The 16,878-nt window shown below is 53.4% G+C and overlaps 9 protein-coding genes across 9 annotated transcripts; 1 reads left to right on the forward strand and 8 right to left on the reverse strand.

Moving 5' to 3' along the window:
- Positions 1–1,089: 1,089 nt before the first annotated feature.
- Positions 1,090–1,790, reverse strand: PG985_003736 (uncharacterized protein; the record flags this gene model as incomplete). The annotated part of the gene is made up of 2 exons (XM_066823505.1): positions 1,090–1,378; positions 1,579–1,790. 2 exons carry the CDS (start codon positions 1,788–1,790, stop codon positions 1,090–1,092), a joined length of 501 nt encoding a protein of 166 aa, XP_066686665.1.
- Positions 1,791–2,012: 222 nt separating this feature from the next.
- On the reverse strand, positions 2,013–2,279 carry PG985_003737 (uncharacterized protein; the record flags this gene model as incomplete). The annotated part of the gene is made up of 1 exon (XM_066823506.1): positions 2,013–2,279. The coding sequence occupies one exon, from the start codon at positions 2,277–2,279 to the stop codon at positions 2,013–2,015; it is 267 nt and encodes an 88-aa protein (XP_066686666.1).
- Positions 2,280–2,390: 111 nt separating this feature from the next.
- Positions 2,391–3,033, reverse strand: PG985_003738 (uncharacterized protein; the record flags this gene model as incomplete). The annotated part of the gene is made up of 2 exons (XM_066823507.1): positions 2,391–2,735; positions 2,791–3,033. The coding sequence occupies 2 exons, from the start codon at positions 3,031–3,033 to the stop codon at positions 2,391–2,393; spliced, it is 588 nt and encodes a 195-aa protein (XP_066686667.1).
- Positions 3,034–3,762: 729 nt separating this feature from the next.
- PG985_003739 (uncharacterized protein) lies at positions 3,763–4,011 on the forward strand (the record flags this gene model as incomplete). The annotated part of the gene is made up of 1 exon (XM_066823508.1): positions 3,763–4,011. The coding sequence occupies one exon, from the start codon at positions 3,763–3,765 to the stop codon at positions 4,009–4,011; it is 249 nt and encodes an 82-aa protein (XP_066686668.1).
- A 462-nt stretch (positions 4,012–4,473) lies between these two features.
- PG985_003740 (RNP domain protein) lies at positions 4,474–4,769 on the reverse strand (the record flags this gene model as incomplete). The annotated part of the gene is made up of 2 exons (XM_066823509.1): positions 4,474–4,612; positions 4,699–4,769. The coding sequence occupies 2 exons, from the start codon at positions 4,767–4,769 to the stop codon at positions 4,474–4,476; spliced, it is 210 nt and encodes a 69-aa protein (XP_066686669.1).
- Positions 4,770–6,098: 1,329 nt separating this feature from the next.
- PG985_003741 (glycolipid 2-alpha-mannosyltransferase-domain-containing protein) lies at positions 6,099–8,208 on the reverse strand (the record flags this gene model as incomplete). The annotated part of the gene is made up of 3 exons (XM_066823510.1): positions 6,099–6,351; positions 7,340–7,385; positions 8,028–8,208. 3 exons carry the CDS (start codon positions 8,206–8,208, stop codon positions 6,099–6,101), a joined length of 480 nt encoding a protein of 159 aa, XP_066686670.1.
- An 861-nt stretch (positions 8,209–9,069) lies between these two features.
- On the reverse strand, positions 9,070–9,471 carry PG985_003742 (uncharacterized protein; the record flags this gene model as incomplete). The annotated part of the gene is made up of 1 exon (XM_066823511.1): positions 9,070–9,471. The coding sequence occupies one exon, from the start codon at positions 9,469–9,471 to the stop codon at positions 9,070–9,072; it is 402 nt and encodes a 133-aa protein (XP_066686671.1).
- Positions 9,472–9,753: 282 nt separating this feature from the next.
- Positions 9,754–11,982, reverse strand: PG985_003743 (uncharacterized protein; the record flags this gene model as incomplete). The annotated part of the gene is made up of 5 exons (XM_066823512.1): positions 9,754–10,102; positions 10,401–10,580; positions 10,634–10,785; positions 11,085–11,506; positions 11,577–11,982. The coding sequence occupies 5 exons, from the start codon at positions 11,980–11,982 to the stop codon at positions 9,754–9,756; spliced, it is 1,509 nt and encodes a 502-aa protein (XP_066686672.1).
- A 2,431-nt stretch (positions 11,983–14,413) lies between these two features.
- Positions 14,414–15,716, reverse strand: PG985_003744 (uncharacterized protein; the record flags this gene model as incomplete). Its single annotated transcript, XM_066823513.1, has 2 exons — positions 14,414–15,458; positions 15,523–15,716. The coding sequence occupies 2 exons, from the start codon at positions 15,714–15,716 to the stop codon at positions 14,414–14,416; spliced, it is 1,239 nt and encodes a 412-aa protein (XP_066686673.1).
- Between the last annotated feature and the right edge of the window lie 1,162 nt (positions 15,717–16,878).

Below are 16,878 nucleotides of genomic sequence, written 5' to 3' on the forward strand. Positions count from 1 at the left end.
TCAAACCGAGGGAACGGTCTTTTCAACACGTTTCAACAAAAGGAACAGTTCATGGGAACATGTTCCAAAGCCCCAGGTTTTCAGGCTCTCAGCACCGGAAGACTCGATATCATGCGGAAAATGCCCGGCACCGGTGTTGATTCATTGCTATATCTGCGCACGGGCCCGGCCGGATAGCGTTCCGGTTCAAGACATATACCTACTGCCTCGAAAGGGGGAGGCAGACAGCATCGACCGCAACGTGATGTTGGCATTGCTGTGTTGGAGCACACCAGTACCCGTTTTCCGAGGCAACCGCTCACGGAAGAGCAGTATCCGGTACATGAGGGAGCACACCCAAACGTTTCGACTTCAGGGGGACTTCTCACGGGCTCAGTTGGGATGTGGTAGGTGATTATTCTGCATTTGATCTTCAATCCATTTTTCTTTTCGTATCTAACTTCGTGTAGTCCCGAGAGGCTTGCGCTCGTTTCCTTGGTATACGGTATCCGAGGTTTACTTCTTCCCAGACAAGAAGGGAGGAGATACGCCCCCGTCCCGGCCATGTCGCCTCCGTTTCGATCATGTCATCTCCGTTTTCGACAACGAGGATGTCGCCTCCGTTTCCAACAGGAGGGTGTCGCCCCGTTTCTAACAAGGTAAGATGTCGCCTCCGTTTCCAAAGATGTCGCCCCCGTTTTCGCAATGAAGAAGATGTCCCTTCCGATTCTAAGTCGGAATTTCCAACAAAGGAATATGTTGCCTTTGTTGCCAACAAGGCAGATTGTCGACCCCGTTTTCGAAAGTGTTGCTTCCGTTTCCACCAAGGCAAGATGTCGCCCCCGTTTCCACCAAGAAAGAATATGTCGTTTCCAATTCACCATCGGAAACAGAGGCGGCATCCTCTTCCTTGTTGTTCTGGGCCTCTGAATCCAGGGTAACATGGCTTGCTCTTTCAGTCAATATTATGCAGATCCCCCCGTACCATTGAGCCTGAACCACATCAGCCCCATTTCCGCCTCCATTCCGCCTTGGTGTTTTTCTATCGTCGGCCTTCAATCCGATCGGAGAAGAATACAGTTCGCAGAATAGGCCTCCTCCTCGATTGAATCATATACTGTAGAAGCCTGCGAATTCAGCAGTGAGCTTGACACGCAAGTTTTGAAAGCTCATATCAGACACCATGGAGGTGAAAGAGGTTGGGGACATGGGAGTCGACATGTCCCTCTTAAGCCGTCGTGGGCAAGCTTCGCGCATTGCAAGGATCCTGGCGTAATGGTTATGAATCACCATCGTCATGGGGCTCTGCATCGTCTTCTTATACATCGCATAGATGTTTGCGATCTTCAAGCGGCGGCCTTTGCGATTTCGTTCTCTTTCCTTGTCGTATACGACGTGGCTATCTAATGCTCAGGAGTATTTGAAGCTCTTTCTGCCCATCACGGTGTGATGGGCCGGGGATCACGACACTTGCTGGATTCCGGGGGAAACCACCTTTTCTCTGGACAGGCCTGCGGTTTCGAGAGTCAGCTTGACATCCAACCAAACAATTTGCTCAACAAGTAAGCATAACAGGGAAAGCTGTTGATTGCGACTTACCTTTGGAGCGGGAGGATGGACGGGCGGCTGGAAGTGGCCTCCATCACCAACATCACCAAACACTGCTGCCTCTTCAATCGCTCGACCTGCAGTACGGCGATGAGGCTCATTATCGAAGGGTTATGTCGAAGTAGACCTTGTGGGTGATCTGGTAGAAGACCCCTTTGGTTGATCACCATGCCCAGCATATCCTCAGACTGCAAAGACCACATTTTGGGCAAACGATATCTCGCCCATGCTGTCAATGGTCCCGTCTGCCATGCTCATGAAGGTATGCTCGCCTATAGATACAACAATCAGACGGCTGACCAGCACATAACGCATTCCGACGTAGGCAGAAAAGCCGCAGTCGCTCCCGTCCTCTTGTTGGAGGCGTTCAGACAGGTAACAAGAGCCAAACGACTTGCCAAGTACGCTAATCAGACGTGAAGATATTAAGGCTCAGTCATGGACATCGGGCCAGGGCTAACAGGAAGACCGGCAGCTGCAGGGAAACCGGGAGGGAAGTACATTTGCATAGCAGTAACAGCTGCGTTGGCATCGTACAACGGAACTGGGCCACCATCGACACTGAGGCCATTGAGCAAGTCCATGGCAGCTCGCATGTTGGCGTCAGATTCAGCAGCGACAGACTGAGCACCATTGTCATTGGTCTGAACGGTCGAAGACTGACGAGAGAGGTAGGCAGTGGCACCAGTCATGTTGTTCCCAGCCAGGGTGGCCGGGACGGGAGGAGCATGAGCACCAGCAGTGCCGGCCTACGCTTCGGCAAGGAAGCCGCCAGAAACGTACCGTGGCATGGCTTTGGTGATTCATAATAACTTTTCGAATCGCATGGCTGCAGCTGCTGCGTTGGCATCGTACAAGGGGACTGGGCCACCATTGACGCTGAGACCATTGAAGGAGTTCAGAACAGCTCGCATGCTAGGCTCAGAGCCAGCAGCGACAGACTGCACACCATTGTTGCTGGCCTGAACTGCCGACGACTGGCCGCCAGAGAAATACGCGGTGGCACCATTCATGCTGCTGCCTGCCATGGTGGCAGGTGCGGGAGTAGCATGGGTACCAGCAGCGCTGGCCTCGGCTTGTATTTGTCGCCATCGGGGATGGCGACGATGAAGCCCTTCAGGCTCCTGCGATCGCCAATATCGCCACCACTATTTTCTGCCGAGCCAGTCTCATCCGAGATCGTATCTAGGATAGACGATGGACCTTCAGGTGACTTTTCGCTCTGAAGGCCGTCCGATAGGCTCTATGGTTCGCAGCCAACGTCAGAATCGTTGTCAACATCAGAGCCAGCATCGATTCAGCTTGACTGGGCGTGTTCAAGGCGCGCGTTCGCTTGGCCGGAGGGTTCTTTTGCTGGGTCTGAGTCCGCTTGCGACTCAAACCTAAGGTCTTCTGTGCAGCGGCCGTGGCGGTCTGGCCTCCACGCGTCGGGACTCGCTGGTCCATGAAGTCTTGTAAGGGGGCCGAGGACTTCTGATTTGGGTCCGCCTCCCCGTCGGACTCCTCATCCTCAGCACCCAAACCAAACACGAGACGCCATCATCAGGCGAGAATGGTGTAAAGCACGTATCAGGCGTGCCATTGAACGAGTCAGCGGCGTCCCCCCACTGGGAGAGGGGGGATTGTATTGCATGGCCAAAATTGACAGTGCCATCGGTGGCCTCTCCCCCGGTGGAAGAGAGGGGGTTGCATGACCAACATTGACAGTGGCAATGAGGCCCTCTCATAAACACAACATGCGACGACGTCGCACCGTGATTGAACTGATTCATAGCCATCGATGCCGGAAACCGTCTTCAAGCGCAAGGGTTTGGGCAACCAGACTACACTTCGGTCATTCTTATCATTGTCTTTCTCTCCGGGGGAGAGAATGCATCACCGCTGACCTTGTCACCTTTACCAGTTATGCCTCGGCGTGAACTGCGTACGGTGTCCTCCAGCATCCCTGCCAGCGACGAATCAGAACAGGCCTGATCTCGGCTCTCTGGACTTCTCGGTCAATATAGTGGTGGAGTGGGTATGCTCGTGGCTCTCCCCGAAACCCAGAGACCTCGGACGCCACCTTGTAATTATAAATGTTCTTTTCGAGCACACCTTGTAAGGTCTGGTAGGCAGTAAGTATGTCCTCGACCAACAAGGTGACAATAGGGATGTTGTTGAATAGGCCGTAACGTGATGCTGGTCGGCGAGATTCTGGTCGGCGAAATGCTGGTCGGCGGGCATCTGGTCGGCGTGAATATGGCCGGCGAGATCTTGGTCGGCGAAGTGCTGGTCGGCTGGCATCTGGTCGGCGTGATTCTCGTCGACGATATGCTAATCGGCGATATACTGGTCGTCGCGACGCTGGTCGACGATTTCCTGGTCGGCGAAATTCTGGTCGTTGCGATGCTGGTCGGCGATACCAAGGGGATCTTGACTATGTAACAAGTTCGCGTAGTTCTCCATCCAATCGGCGCCCTCTTCAAAATGTTCGGCGCGAGCAGCGGACTGCTCCTGATGCTCGTCGTGGCGATCCATAGCTACCGTTGGCAAACGACGAGTATGAGACGGTCTGAGAGGCGTCACGCCAGTTCTCCCAGCCTTGCTGGATCGCCGGTGTAGGCCCAGCCAGGTGGGAGAATGGCTGTAAACTCTCCCTGACAGAGACAGACACGTGTTGTTATTGAATTGGTTCATAGCCATTGGCACGATTCTCTCTACAGTCGAAGTCCCTAGATGTCAACGGAGTTAGCTGGCAATGTCCATACAATACACTGGTGCATGGCCACATACCTGTTCTCTTCTTGAGGACTGGACTCAGGGCCAAAAGACAAGACCCATCGACAGGCGCTTTGCTTCCCGTTCCCACCATCTACACTACAGAGCTGGCCCATGTGGTTGTGGAGGCTACTTCCGGTGTGGGGATGAGCCGGGTCTCGTCACCAATGACCCGCTGACGGCCTTCTGCTGCAACTCCTCAGAGGCCAGGGTAACGAAACCGAAGCCACGTCCCTTGCGGGCCTCGCCACGGGCCGTAAGCTTTTTACTCGAGCGGAGAATGGGGCGCAGGGCGACTTTGGCGGAAGAAGCCAGATGACAAGTCAGATGATCAAGATCTGGACATGAGCATACGGGTTGCCCTTGGCCTGACGCTTTGCCTCATGAGGGACATAAGGAACACCGTTACTAGTCGTAACCGACATCCTCCTGGTATTCCCTGCTACCTCCACTGTGTTATGGCGACGCGTCTGCCGCTGCAATCTCGATTGACGACTGAAAGTCAAGGGGCAGGAATACAGCAAGGGCATACGATAGTAGGCTCGGTGCCTCGTCTATTCCTTCTCCTGCTCCAGATGCTTCACAGGAGAAGACCGTGTGCTTCCATTCGCAACCATTGGCGACTCAACATGAATTGTTACACCCTCGTCGCCAGAACCATCCTCCGAAGCCGGCGCCTTGCTAGAAGCAACGCTGCTCGGTCTATCGAGAGGAGCTGGTTAGTGGCCTACACGAGGGCAGCTGCAGCGCAATCCTCATCGACGAACAGAGCAATTCTGATCTCTTGCCAGGCTGTTGCTGAGGTGCTTTCGCAAAACAGGCAGCTTCGCCTCGAGGGACTCGCCTTCTCATCTCGCGATTGGCAAAGGGGGGAGCGAAAGTGATGCAATGCCTCGTCCACTGCAGCCTCGACGACCTTGTCAGCAAAGGCCTTGTCGATGGGCGCCGACCAAGAAGCCCCTGCGGTGGTTGAAACTCGACTTGCGGCGAGGGCAGGATGTATCAGACTCCATCCCTCTGCTTTCGCCGCTCAAAGACGAAACCGAAGCCATTTTATAGGGCGCATAAATCACACCCCTTCCTTTCGGCACCTCCCTTTCGGCGCATTGAATTCGGCGCATTCAATTCGGTGCCTTCCTTTCGCCGCATTCAATTCGGCGCATTCAAATCGGCGCCTTCCTTTCCGTGCCTTCAATTCGGCGCCTTCATTTTTCGGCACCTTCCCTTTTCGGCGCTTTCCTTTTGGAGCCTCACTTTCCGTGCCTTCCTTTCGGCGCCTGAAGTGCGGTGGACCGACGCCCCGGAACAATCAGATGAGAAACCCTTCGTCCCATTTTCGTTACCCATGTGATCCCAATCCTTATGCTTAGACCAATACCTTTCCGTCGTCATGCTCTCCGTTCAGAGACCGGATCAAGCGGTAAATGCACCAGGCAGCAAGTATGAGCAAGGAATGAGCAAAAGTGTGATGAGCAAAATGGGATTGGGAGATTCGTCCCTGGGCTGAACTGTGAGGCATCCGAGGTACTTCTCTCTTGCCTCCCTCTTCTTGGTGCTTTGTGGACATCATCCGAGTTGACGTGAGGATATGGTTCGTTCACGTCTTCCACCACCAGGCTTCTGGCGTCATTATGCGTCATGTAGGAAGCATGCTTTCTTCTCCGACCGGCATAAGAGGGCAAGTGTTTCTCGTTATTTCTCGTTATTTCTCGTCCGACCGAAACGCGGACGGGCCCCGAACGAGCTCGGCGTTCCTAGTCGTCGTCGCCGGGAAAGCTCAGTGGAATCCGGTATAAGATGCTGCCAGACTGGGGATCAGGGAGGTTGTTGGAGTCATCGACTTGGCTTGCCATGTTTGTGTCATCCTGCAGTTCCTCTTTGGCGTTGCCCTTGCGAAGTTTCTTGATGAATCCCTTGACGGCTTGGATGTTGAAGAGTTTGGATGACGTCTCTTTGATGTTGGTGTAGGCCTTCTGTGCTACGCCCTTCGTATCCTGGTCTTGTTTGCTGCAGTCGCGACTCTAGCATCTGACTAACTGGTATCGCTGACAGTCAACCCTCGCTTACTTGTTGAGGCAGCCAGGCTTTGCGTACACAGCGCGAAGTGATGCCAGCCGCCTTTCTATTGGCTCGGATACTCCTGAGCTACTTGACGGAGTAAACACAACTACGGATGATCCCGTTGATGAACCATTACCTGAGCCTGGGGCCTGTGTTGTAGTTTTGCCTCGGCTGTCGTCTGCATTCGAGTCTTGAAGAGTCTTCTCCTTGGCCAATTTAGAGGCATTCGCCTTTCCCAGTTTCCTCTTCGCTTTTGCAGCCTTGCGTTTCTCTGACTCCCTAGAGCGTTTCTTGCCAGGTTGCTCTTCTTGCTGGCGCTCTTGGGGATGGGTTCTAAGTCGTCGGTGACTTCGACAAGGACTTGACCCGCCCGGCAACCTTGCTGGGGACGCCGTGTTCGGCGACGCCTTCGCTCATCACCTCTAAGCCCTCGCCGTACTCCTCAATGGACCTGGCATTGAGCTCTGCAGCTCAGATCTTCTTGGGATCTTGCTCAGGGCCATAGGTCAGCTTCTCGACGGGAGATGGGCAGTCGGGACAAAGAGCATGAGGGTAGCCGATGTCGTGAAAGTACCAAACTCGACGTTTCGGAAGAAACATATTAACGCTGGCGAGGTGGCCGAACCAGATTGCCAGGGGGATGTTGGGGGAGGTGACGGGCTTGGAGCTAGGCGAGGAGTGTCTTCTCGACCTTGGGCTGGCCGATGATGAGCATGTTCTCTGGCCGTAGTAGGGATACGATGGTGGACGACGAAACCTTGCTCTTAGGTCGTGCTATCGTTGAGAATACGTCCGTTTTCGATACAGCAAGCCATAGTTCGGCAGGAGGCAATGCTCGATGCTGGTCCACCTTTTCGGAATGCTCGTCTGGAAGGCCTTCTTCGACCCTCGATTCGGGCAGGCTGCTCTTTCACCACGGCCTGTCGTCACGTACGCGACGGCCTCATCGTATCGTACAATCCGTTCGTTCCAGAAATGTGCTGTCTGGATCGGGTTCGGGTATTCTGACTTCGCTTTGAGGTCCTTGGCGGTGCCAAGGACCTTTGCCAATGGCAAACGGATTTCGTTCTCGGCTTCTTCTCGTCTTTATCTCGGTGCGCTCATCGGGTGGTCTTTTCTTCCTTGTCACAGGTCAGCTCAACGCTCAATGTGCATCACAGTCAGGGCCTTACTTACTTCGAACCTTCCGGCTCCGGAGTTTTCGCTACTCCTGTCACCACCATCCGGGCCAACATTGCAGACACGGGGTGTGCCCGCAGCAACCGGGCTGTTGCAAGGACCGGTGGCCGTTACTTCCGCTCCTCGAACGCGCTCTCCGCATTTCGGAACGCCATGTAGAGTCGACGGACCATGTCTTGCTCGTCCACCCAATTTCGTTTTGCTCAAATGTTTTTTGTATTTTTGCCTCCCTCCCTCCCTTCTTTTTGTTTCTCGTATTCTTCTCGTTTCGTTTCGTTTCGTTCGTTTCTTTTTCTTTTTCTCGTTTTATTCGTTTCTTTTTTTTTTCCTTTTTTTTTTCTTTCTTTTTTGTCTCGGGGTTCTCTTGCCCTCTTTGTTATACTATAAGCTGATCGTCACATTAGTACAATGTCTCAAACCGACCATGTTGATGCCTGACTTACCATTCACAGCCGCGCAACACAGGAACCTCCCAACGACAGTCTCATAAGGCAGCAGGAGGCCAGCCACTTGAACTGCGGCCTTGAACTCTCTGGTGAGGTCTTCTTCAGTGAAGAAGACCCAGTCGTACCGGTGTAGCTTCTTGGAGTTGAAGCGGGCTTCCACCTGGGAAACTGTGTGCATCATAGCGACAATGCACCGACCCGTGCTCATCGGAGCCTTGTTGTTAACCCTGTCGATTACATGTCAGCAAGCAAGATGCAGTGAAGAATGGGCAATGGGATACATACCTAACAGGTTTACCGGTCGGCAGTTCTTCTCTTTCAACCGCAGAAGGACAATCGTCAAAACACCGGAATCATTGTCGGGTCCTGTTCGGACATTCTCGAAGTGGTCACGGATGTCCTGTGGCAAGCCAAAGGCGCGGGAGTTGGTCTTGTCAAGCTTGTCCAAGAGCGAGCCAAAGGCAAACCTCGGTTTCCCCTTAATTCGGACGGGAAGAAGCTGTGCGGCCCAAATGAACGACTAGGTGCCGCTCACCGGATGAGCCGCTTCAACAGGCCACTCTCGCCCATTTTCTCTTTTATTGCTGGGGTGTTTTCGGGATACGGCTGCTCAGGGGTCTGGGGGATCTTTCTCTCAGCCTCAAGGTCCTGCCTTCACCCCCTCGAAATCGGCTTCCAGGATGTTCGGGCTGGGAAGGGGGCTGCTGTCGGTGCTCGTCGTTGCGATCCATGGTGGCTCCTGATGCTCGTCGTGGCAATCCATAGTGCCTATTCGCGACCGACGAGCAAAGCGAAGCAAGTTGTCGGTCGGTTATTGGTGATCTGGGCAAAGCAACCAATCGACGAGTAATTTATCTAGAGCGTGCATGGGTCGGTTAGATGGATGCCCGTATTCAATGCGGCGGAGTGGATGTAATATTCAATCGGCGAAGTGGATGTACGTACCTTTATCGAGTTGCTGAAACAGATGGTATGGTCTGTCCCAGCGCAGGGCAAAACAGGGAGACAGCTCGAGTCAAGCAATTCTGGTCCTTGAGCCTCATGAACGGGGCACCGTATCGGGACGAATCAGCAGGGACGCTCCTTGTCGTCGGTTGGGTTGAGAGCCTGGTGCCATCGGGGATGGCACCGCCGTAGCCGGATATCCACGGAGTCCACGGACAAGGGTTTGCTGAGAAGGACTGGGCGCCACCCCAGAGTTCTCGGGGATACGGTTAGAGCGCATCTTAGCATTCTGCTTCAGGGTGATGCCGTAGCCATTCAAGTGGCGCTCCAGCAAGCTCTGAGTAGCCAGCCCCTGGCTGAAGTGGATATGCTGCGCAGCCTTTTTCGGCTTTGCCTTCTTGATAACCGTCATCCATTGGTTCTCGCTACTCTCTGGGGATGGCTTGGCGGGCTGATCTTGCACTACGGTGGTCGGTGTGGCGGCTGTCGCCTGCATCCCTCATAGTGGCAGACCTACGGGGGTGTCGCAATCTGTGCAGTCGGAGGAGCCTCATCGGTGATGAGGCAGGGCTGCCAGTACTGCCTTGGCACGTTCTGGTGAGCGACCTCCGCTTCGCTCGGGTCGCACGGGATGGGGTACCGGTTCTTGGGACCGACAGGCCGACGGCGTACTTTCGGAACAGGTACGGGACTCGGTACAGTATGCAGGCCGGGCCTCGGGGGACCATACCATATCTCGTACAACTCGTTGACAAGCTAGTGAGCGCGGGCAATGAGTTTAAGCCTCGTTGACCTGATTGAACTCGGTGGCAGCCTTGTCGCCAAAGAGCCATCCTGCGCCACGAGGGCTGATAATCTTCGGAGCCCACTCCGACTTGGGGATACCATAGGTGGGAAGTTTCTCAGCGAACTCATCGATGGCCGCCGGGTTGGGATGCAATAAGTTCTGGCTGTTCGTGACGAATAGTCGGGGACCCTCGTCGCCAGTGGTGAAAGCTTCGGAAGAAACACTGGTCAGGAATTCTTTGGTGGATAACCCATGTCTCGATACCGGCGAGAATCTCTTCGCTGCGGCGATGACTGACAACGCCGAACTTGGTCGGAACTCGGCCGGGGCTCGGTCGGGGCTGTTGTATTCAAGAAACAAATTAGCTTCAATTTCGGTCGCGTTTCGGTCGGATGAGAAATACTTACCCACTGCTGGGGTGTTTTCGGGGAGACTGGTGGACAAGATTGTGAATATCCTCATGCTAGAGATCCCAGTCCGTTGTTTCTGGTCTATCTCACTCTTCAAGTGAGCGACAATCTCCGATGTGAATTGGCACAAAGAGGTGAAGCCAGTCTTGGGGGTTATCGTGCCGGATCCAGGCGCACTTCGGCAGTAGGTTACAGCTTTGTGCTGGTTCGATAAACCTCTTGACTAACCAGTTTTTCGACTCCTCTTCGTGTAGATGACTGTGGTGGCCGAGGAGGTCACTCTTGACAGCCAGTAGATGCATCCACGACTGGATGTTTCCGGAGCGGATATTGGGCGACCGTGGAAGTGTTTCCAGATCTTGCCAGCCGTGGATCAGGACGTTGATAATATCGGCCCTCTGCAGGGTACTGGATATCCTCAAGTACATACAATACTTTTGCTGAGGTGCCTCCGGTAAAACGAAGGACGGAGCTCCTCCCGGTTTTCCAGTTTCTGCCAGCTCTCTTCAACGGCCTCGAATCTCTGCATCAACGAGTCGTAGGCTTGGTACGGCTTTTCGCCGTAAATAGGGGGGGTTTCATTAGTTCCCTCCTGTGAGGACTCGATCTTTTTCTGTACGGGAAAGATAATGTCAGCAACTGTGGTCTGAAGCAAGTGAAGTTGGCAAATACTTACTGGAGGCCGGGTCGTTACTCATCATGACACCACACGGGGTACGGCGTCGCCATTGACGCACTCGAGGTAGGTCGCCTTCCTCGCTTGGCATTGGCTGAAAGAGAAGAAGCAGGGCTTCCACTGATGCTGTTTTGTGGCACGGGATGTCGTCAGAATAGCTTGGTTGCTGTACATCTAGGGGCGAGGCCGGCGTATTCTGGCGCAGATTGGTGGCTGCCTCTCGGAATTTGTTGAACACTGCTTTTTCCAGCGGCCGAGTCGTCGTTCTCGTCGACATCGCCGTCGTGGTCGAAATCTGCACCCTCAGTGCCACCATTGTCGACGACGGGTGCTCCTGGCCGAGTCATTTGGGTCGCCAACTGATTCTGCTCAGCCCGGCGCCTCCGTGTCGTTACCATCTCGCAAAAGTAACAAGGGGGGATCTCGTCCGGATTATTGACCGGAGTCACAGTATTGGCCTCGTCGAGGAAAAGGAACGGGGTGCAATCTGGCCGGAAGCCGAGCGGTTCGCGGGTCGGATCGTCGCGGTCGTAATTGGCGTACTTGATCCGGGGGACCGTCTGGCAGAACGCGGCCGTGAAGGGAAGGGCGTCGTCGCACCGGCCCCCCTGGGCTTCGATCCAGGCCCAGGCGACGTCCTCCCACAGCGCTCGTGGTACTGCAGGGGCGGGAGGTTGCCGCGCGCGACGCCACCAGCCAGCGGTACTTCTCCTCGAGGTTCCACTCACGGGCCTCGGGGCAGTCACTCAGCGAGTGCTTGGCGTTGTGAAGAACACACGCGACGATGAAGCCGTCTGCTGCGGGCGGGCCGGCACAATTCTTGGCCGTGTGTTCGTAGACACCCCAGAGTCGGTTCAACCGAAGGCACTCCGAGTCGGTGGCGAGGAGGCGGCACCCAGAGTCGGTTGAACCGGAGACACTCTTCATCCGTAATACCACAACGCTGCCAGTACTGCCTGGCTTCGTTGTTATGCCACGTCCAGTACTCTTGGTCTCTTGTGCCCGGTGGAATGCTTCTCGTCGGTGACGAGGAGGCTGCAGACCGCCAACACTAGTCGGTTGACGGCGAAGAGGCGCGACGGCTGGGGCAGGCGCAACATTCAGGGAGGAGGTCAGCAATGAGAAGCTACACATCGCTGGGCTGTCGTTGAGTCTACTAATGCTGAAACGTTTTCGGCAAAAGGGAATTCTGGAGCAAAAGTCAGTATCCTATTCATGAAAGGCTGGGCTCGCATATCGTCACTCACCTTCCAGTCGCTGAGCTGTCCGCCCATGTCGGCTGACTTGTGGTCAAGCTGGTTTGTCAATGGAAGTGTTGCTCATCCCGGCAGTTTAGCCTCATGCCTAGGAGGATTCTGTCAAAGGTAGAAGAGTAACACCGTTTGATTGAACAGCATATCTAGGGATGGAAGTCTGGGGGACTTCCAAGTCTTATATATATACATATGGGGTGAAGCGCACTAGCCCCTGTTCAACTGATCCTGGAAGCATGCATATCCGCGGGTCAGCTTCAGGCTTTTCTTGCCCTCCCTTCTAGTTCTTCTTGTTGTTGCTCGCGGCCGGCGCAATGAGACGTCAACTCTTCTCGCCGACCGCCCTTGGCTCGTGCAGGGTTCCGCTGGAGTTTGAGGTCCTCATTCTTCCTCGAGGCGGACGGAATGAGATGTCAACTCTTCTCGTCGACTGCCTTTGGCTCTTGCAGGGTTTCGCTGGAGTTTGAGATCCTCATTCTGCAGACTACACGCTTTCGGGGTTAGAAGACGGCTCCGGAAAGAGAGTTTCCCATACATACCATTTTCGGATCTGCACAATCTTTTCGTACTTAGTCGTTTTCGGCCCTCGCGGTTTTCGCAGCAGGCGGCAGTCGCTCCGCCGATCAGACCCTCGGAGTTCGGAAAGCCGTACATTTCGATGGGATATCCTGCACTTCTGTCACCCCATATTCCGGCTTCGTCTCACTAACATCCTCTGGGACGATCGTAGCGCCTTGCTCGTCTTTCGACTCAACCTTCTCTTCGCCGTTCGCCGTTTCCGGCTTGACCTCATCGGCACCGTTGGCTTCGGCGGGTGGTGGGATGCCGTTGCTCTGGGGCAGGAGAAGGTCCCTCATTCTGCATTTCCTGATACATGCTGTCCGGACCGTTCGGCAGACTACGCGTTTCCGGAGTTGCTCGGAGGATGGCAACAGCTCCGCCGATCAGGCCAACGGGTTTCTGGCATGTATCGATAGAGCAGCACCGCGCGAGGGCGTTCGGAAAGCCATACATTTCGATGGGATATCCTCCACCGGAAACTGGCTGCTGGGCGTCTGGATATTGTGGTTAGCTAAGGGTAAACGCGTTTTCTTTATGCGGTTGAGCAAAAGTATCTCGCGGCCGCGGAGTTTCTTGTATGTATGGGGTGGCAGGCTGAAACGAGAAGTAACTCCGAACGAATAGGCGCTATCCTCGACCGCGCGCGTGTAGTGAATGATTTGTTGCGTTCGGGGGGTATTTACCTTAGAGTGTGTTTCGTCCGCGGGATTTCTTGGGTATATGGAGTGACAGGCTAGAATGGGTGCCGGCGTTAATAGCGGCGAGGTGAGGTGTTGAAAGAAAGGAAAAGTCGGCGAAAAGTTGGGGGAGTGGCAGCAATTTATACTGCTTGAGCCCTGTGTCCACGTATTGAATGTGTTGAACGAGGCTGTTGAATATACTGGATACATTCAACACGAGTCAGCATTGACTGCGTTCAATGCGACTCATCTTCGGCCGTGACGGCAGCGAAGTGTTGATCAACATCACGTCATATCCGACTCATATGCTTACTTTCAACCTTTTCTTCATTTTGGTTTCGGGAAAGAGTCAACTGACAAAGTAAAGATAGTAAACTTACATAGAGCGTATTGCTCATGACGAGGGGAAGTCCAAGAAGCAAACATCGCAGCCAACTCTCTCTTTCAAGCCCAAGGTAATGTCTGCCTTTTGCCAGACAGACTCTTCATTGCTCATATTTGAGGTGTGGTTGTTATGCAAGCCGAGATGTTTGAAAGGTGAGAGCAAGTCAAGTGATTAGCAAGAGAGTGATGAACAGTGAGGCGAGGGAGAGGAAGGGTGCAGGCCAACATCTTGCGGCGTGAATCATGAGAGTATCTTACGTCTTCAAGGTGAATCAGACAAAGAAATGACCAAGTACACTTCGGCAACAGACTCAGAGTCTCCCTCAGAAATGTGACGTGTTTGGGTTACAGGGTCAGAGGCAGATGCTCTTCATGGCCGAATATGTGAATGTTGATGGGGAACATGACTCGCAAGTACAGATCGTCATCCGAGATCATGGGTGCGGTTGTCTGATCGGCATCTGCAGGCCCTAGGCATTTTTCTGCACCTCCTTAGCTTTCGTCATACTTGTGGTGTTTTGGGAAAAACTTACTTGTGTTTTTGGAGAATTGAGGTTTTTTAGATGTTTTTGTTGTTTTGGTTAGATTTGCTTTCACCGGCCTTCTTCGGTCTCAAAGGCGTATTCTGCTCAGAATATGACAGCATGATAGCCTGAGTCTCTTCATGAATCGAGAACAGCCAGCAGTTTACTGCCGACCTTGGCCACTGCCATCGCCATCTTGCTGAACGCGACAGGAGGGCGAACGCGAGTGGTGGTCCCTCAGAGATAGGCCTGTTCCCCAGATCCTGCCACAACCATGACATGGTACATCCTTCTGGTTCTTCAACTTGTTGTGTTTGGATTCCGGGTTGTGGATGTTTCTATGGTGTGCATTCAATTTCCACTGCTTCGGGAAATCCTTGGGGCAGCCCTCGATCTTGCATTTGTACGGGCGAAGCTGTGACTTGTTCTGCTGTTGCACCTTACCCTTGGCTGTATAGGCCTGATGCTTTTCGCTTCGGTGGCGTTGCAACTGGCCCTGAGTCTCGTAGCTGAAGAGGCAATCATCACACTGGTAACGAGAGGGAGATGTGGTAGTGCTGGGGGAGGCTGTATCCGATGAAGTGGTTGCAGTCTCGTGGCGGGAAGCAGCAACATTGACTTGGGTAGGGCCGGCAAGTCTCGGGTCAACGAGTCTCAAGTCATTCTCCAACGGCAGGTTGAGGTTGGCAGCAACGATGGGATCATCATAGGCTGTTGTGGTGATGGAGTTGGGAAGGGTGGAAGGATCGGGACTGGTACCAACCGTGTTCCAAGCAACAAATTCTCTCGCAAACTGAAAGTCTTGCGCAGACTGGTAGGTATGCGGACCTTCGAGCGTATGGAGATCAGATGGAAACGCGTCTGAAGGCTCAAGCAAATGTGAAGAGCCATACATACCTGAAGGCTCATACTCTTGGGAAGATGAAGATTCAAGCTGATGCCAAGAGCCTGACATACTTGAGGGGAGAGGTGTAGGTGAAGGGCCAAGCGTATATGTAGGATCAAGCGTTTGCGTAGGTGAAGGTGAAGAGCCATCCATCTGCAAAGAGCCAAGCGTATGCGAGGGAAGATGATGATGTGAAGTGTTTGGCAGATGAGGGTATGATGAAAAGGTGTGGGTGTTGGGAGATGTTGCAGTTGCTTGAGAGAGGTGAGCTTGAGGTGGCATATCAACCGGGTTTACCTGCAAAAGAAGATCCTCCACGGGTCTACATGAACAATAGAACAGTTAAAACCACTGGATAGAGGTAAGCTGGATGTGATATTACTTACTGTTGGGTATGCTGGTGATTGTTGTTGACGGCGGTGGGAGGGTGCTGCATGCCGTAGTCGACGATGAAGTTATCGTTCTTGTCACGTTGAGGGTAGGGAAGAGAGCCAAGGCAGCGATCACAGCCAAGGCAGGCGGGATGTGTGCAAGGAATCACCATGGGTCGAATATGTTCATCAGCTTGGTCGTAGGCCATGGCTGCGGTGATGAAAGGTTGTTGTTGATGGAAGGACGAGCAGCAACAAAGCAAATCTGGTGAAGGAGATGCGCAGGTGAACGTTGAATGTTGTGTAAAGAGGTGTTGATGAACGAGCAGGAAGATGTTGGTGATGGCCGGAGAGAGGAAAAGAAGAGATGTGGTTGCGGTTGTGGTTGGGTGTGGGTGTGGGAGACTTCCGGCTCAGATCTTAAAGGGAAGGAAGGAAGACCGGTTGTGGTTAATCTTTTATGAATCAAAGATGAATGGAAGGAATTGTTTCCAGATAAGATGGATGCCTTATTGTGGTTAAAAAAATGTGGTGGTGAAGTATCCGCATATTTTCGGTCGTCAGCAGTCGAAAGGGTTTTGGCTGCAGCTGTAAGGGCAAGTCTGCGGTTTGGGGGTGTTGGAGGCCCCGGACCGACGGTGAGGTCGACGATGTATGCTTTGGTGGGACCACCGAAGGTGGAATCGGCGACGGGCCCGGTAGGCCCCGGTAGGCCCGGCCGCCCCGGCCGCCCCCGCCTTATAGGTGGCCACTTGTGAGACTTTGAGATCTCAAGATGCTACATGATGCTTTGAGGCCCCTTTAAGCCCATGTATTGGCAGAATATATCAAAGCGAGTATTACTGGAGAGGTTCAGGAGGTTCAAGCGGATGGAGGATCTCAACTACTTTGCTTGACAACGGCAAAGGGTCGTGTCAGGCACTAGCATTGAGGATTTGGAAAACTAACTTCAAGACTGGAACATACATATGAACACTGTCGTTCTGTGGTAAACTGGAAAGCTCAGTTTCTATGCCCTTGTAGAACAGCATCACTTGCACCTTGAGCGGCTTTATCATGCGAAGAGGTCGCGTCTTAACCTCGCATCTCCGAAGATGGCTCTCCGATCTGCTTTTCTGCAAGAGAAAGGACCATATTATGTATATTTAGGCTTATAAGGACAACCTCTTTTCGATCTCAGATTGCCAGACTTGCTTGCCCTGCCTCCATCTTCTGGCTATCGTGCTGAGCTTGAAAGTTCTAAACCAGGTCTGAGGGGCATTGGCAGCCTCATGAAAGCCTGTAATGATATAATGCTACGCTATTATGAAGAGAACCTAATGGACGAAATGAGATGTTCAATTAACCACTTGGTTTCCAGCACATGATACC

This window comes from Apiospora marii (assembly GCF_038362585.1).
Source record: "Apiospora marii strain CBS 49790 chromosome Unknown utg000003l_segment0_segment0, whole genome shotgun sequence".
Classification (NCBI taxonomy): Eukaryota; Fungi; Ascomycota; class Sordariomycetes; order Amphisphaeriales; family Apiosporaceae; genus Apiospora; species Apiospora marii.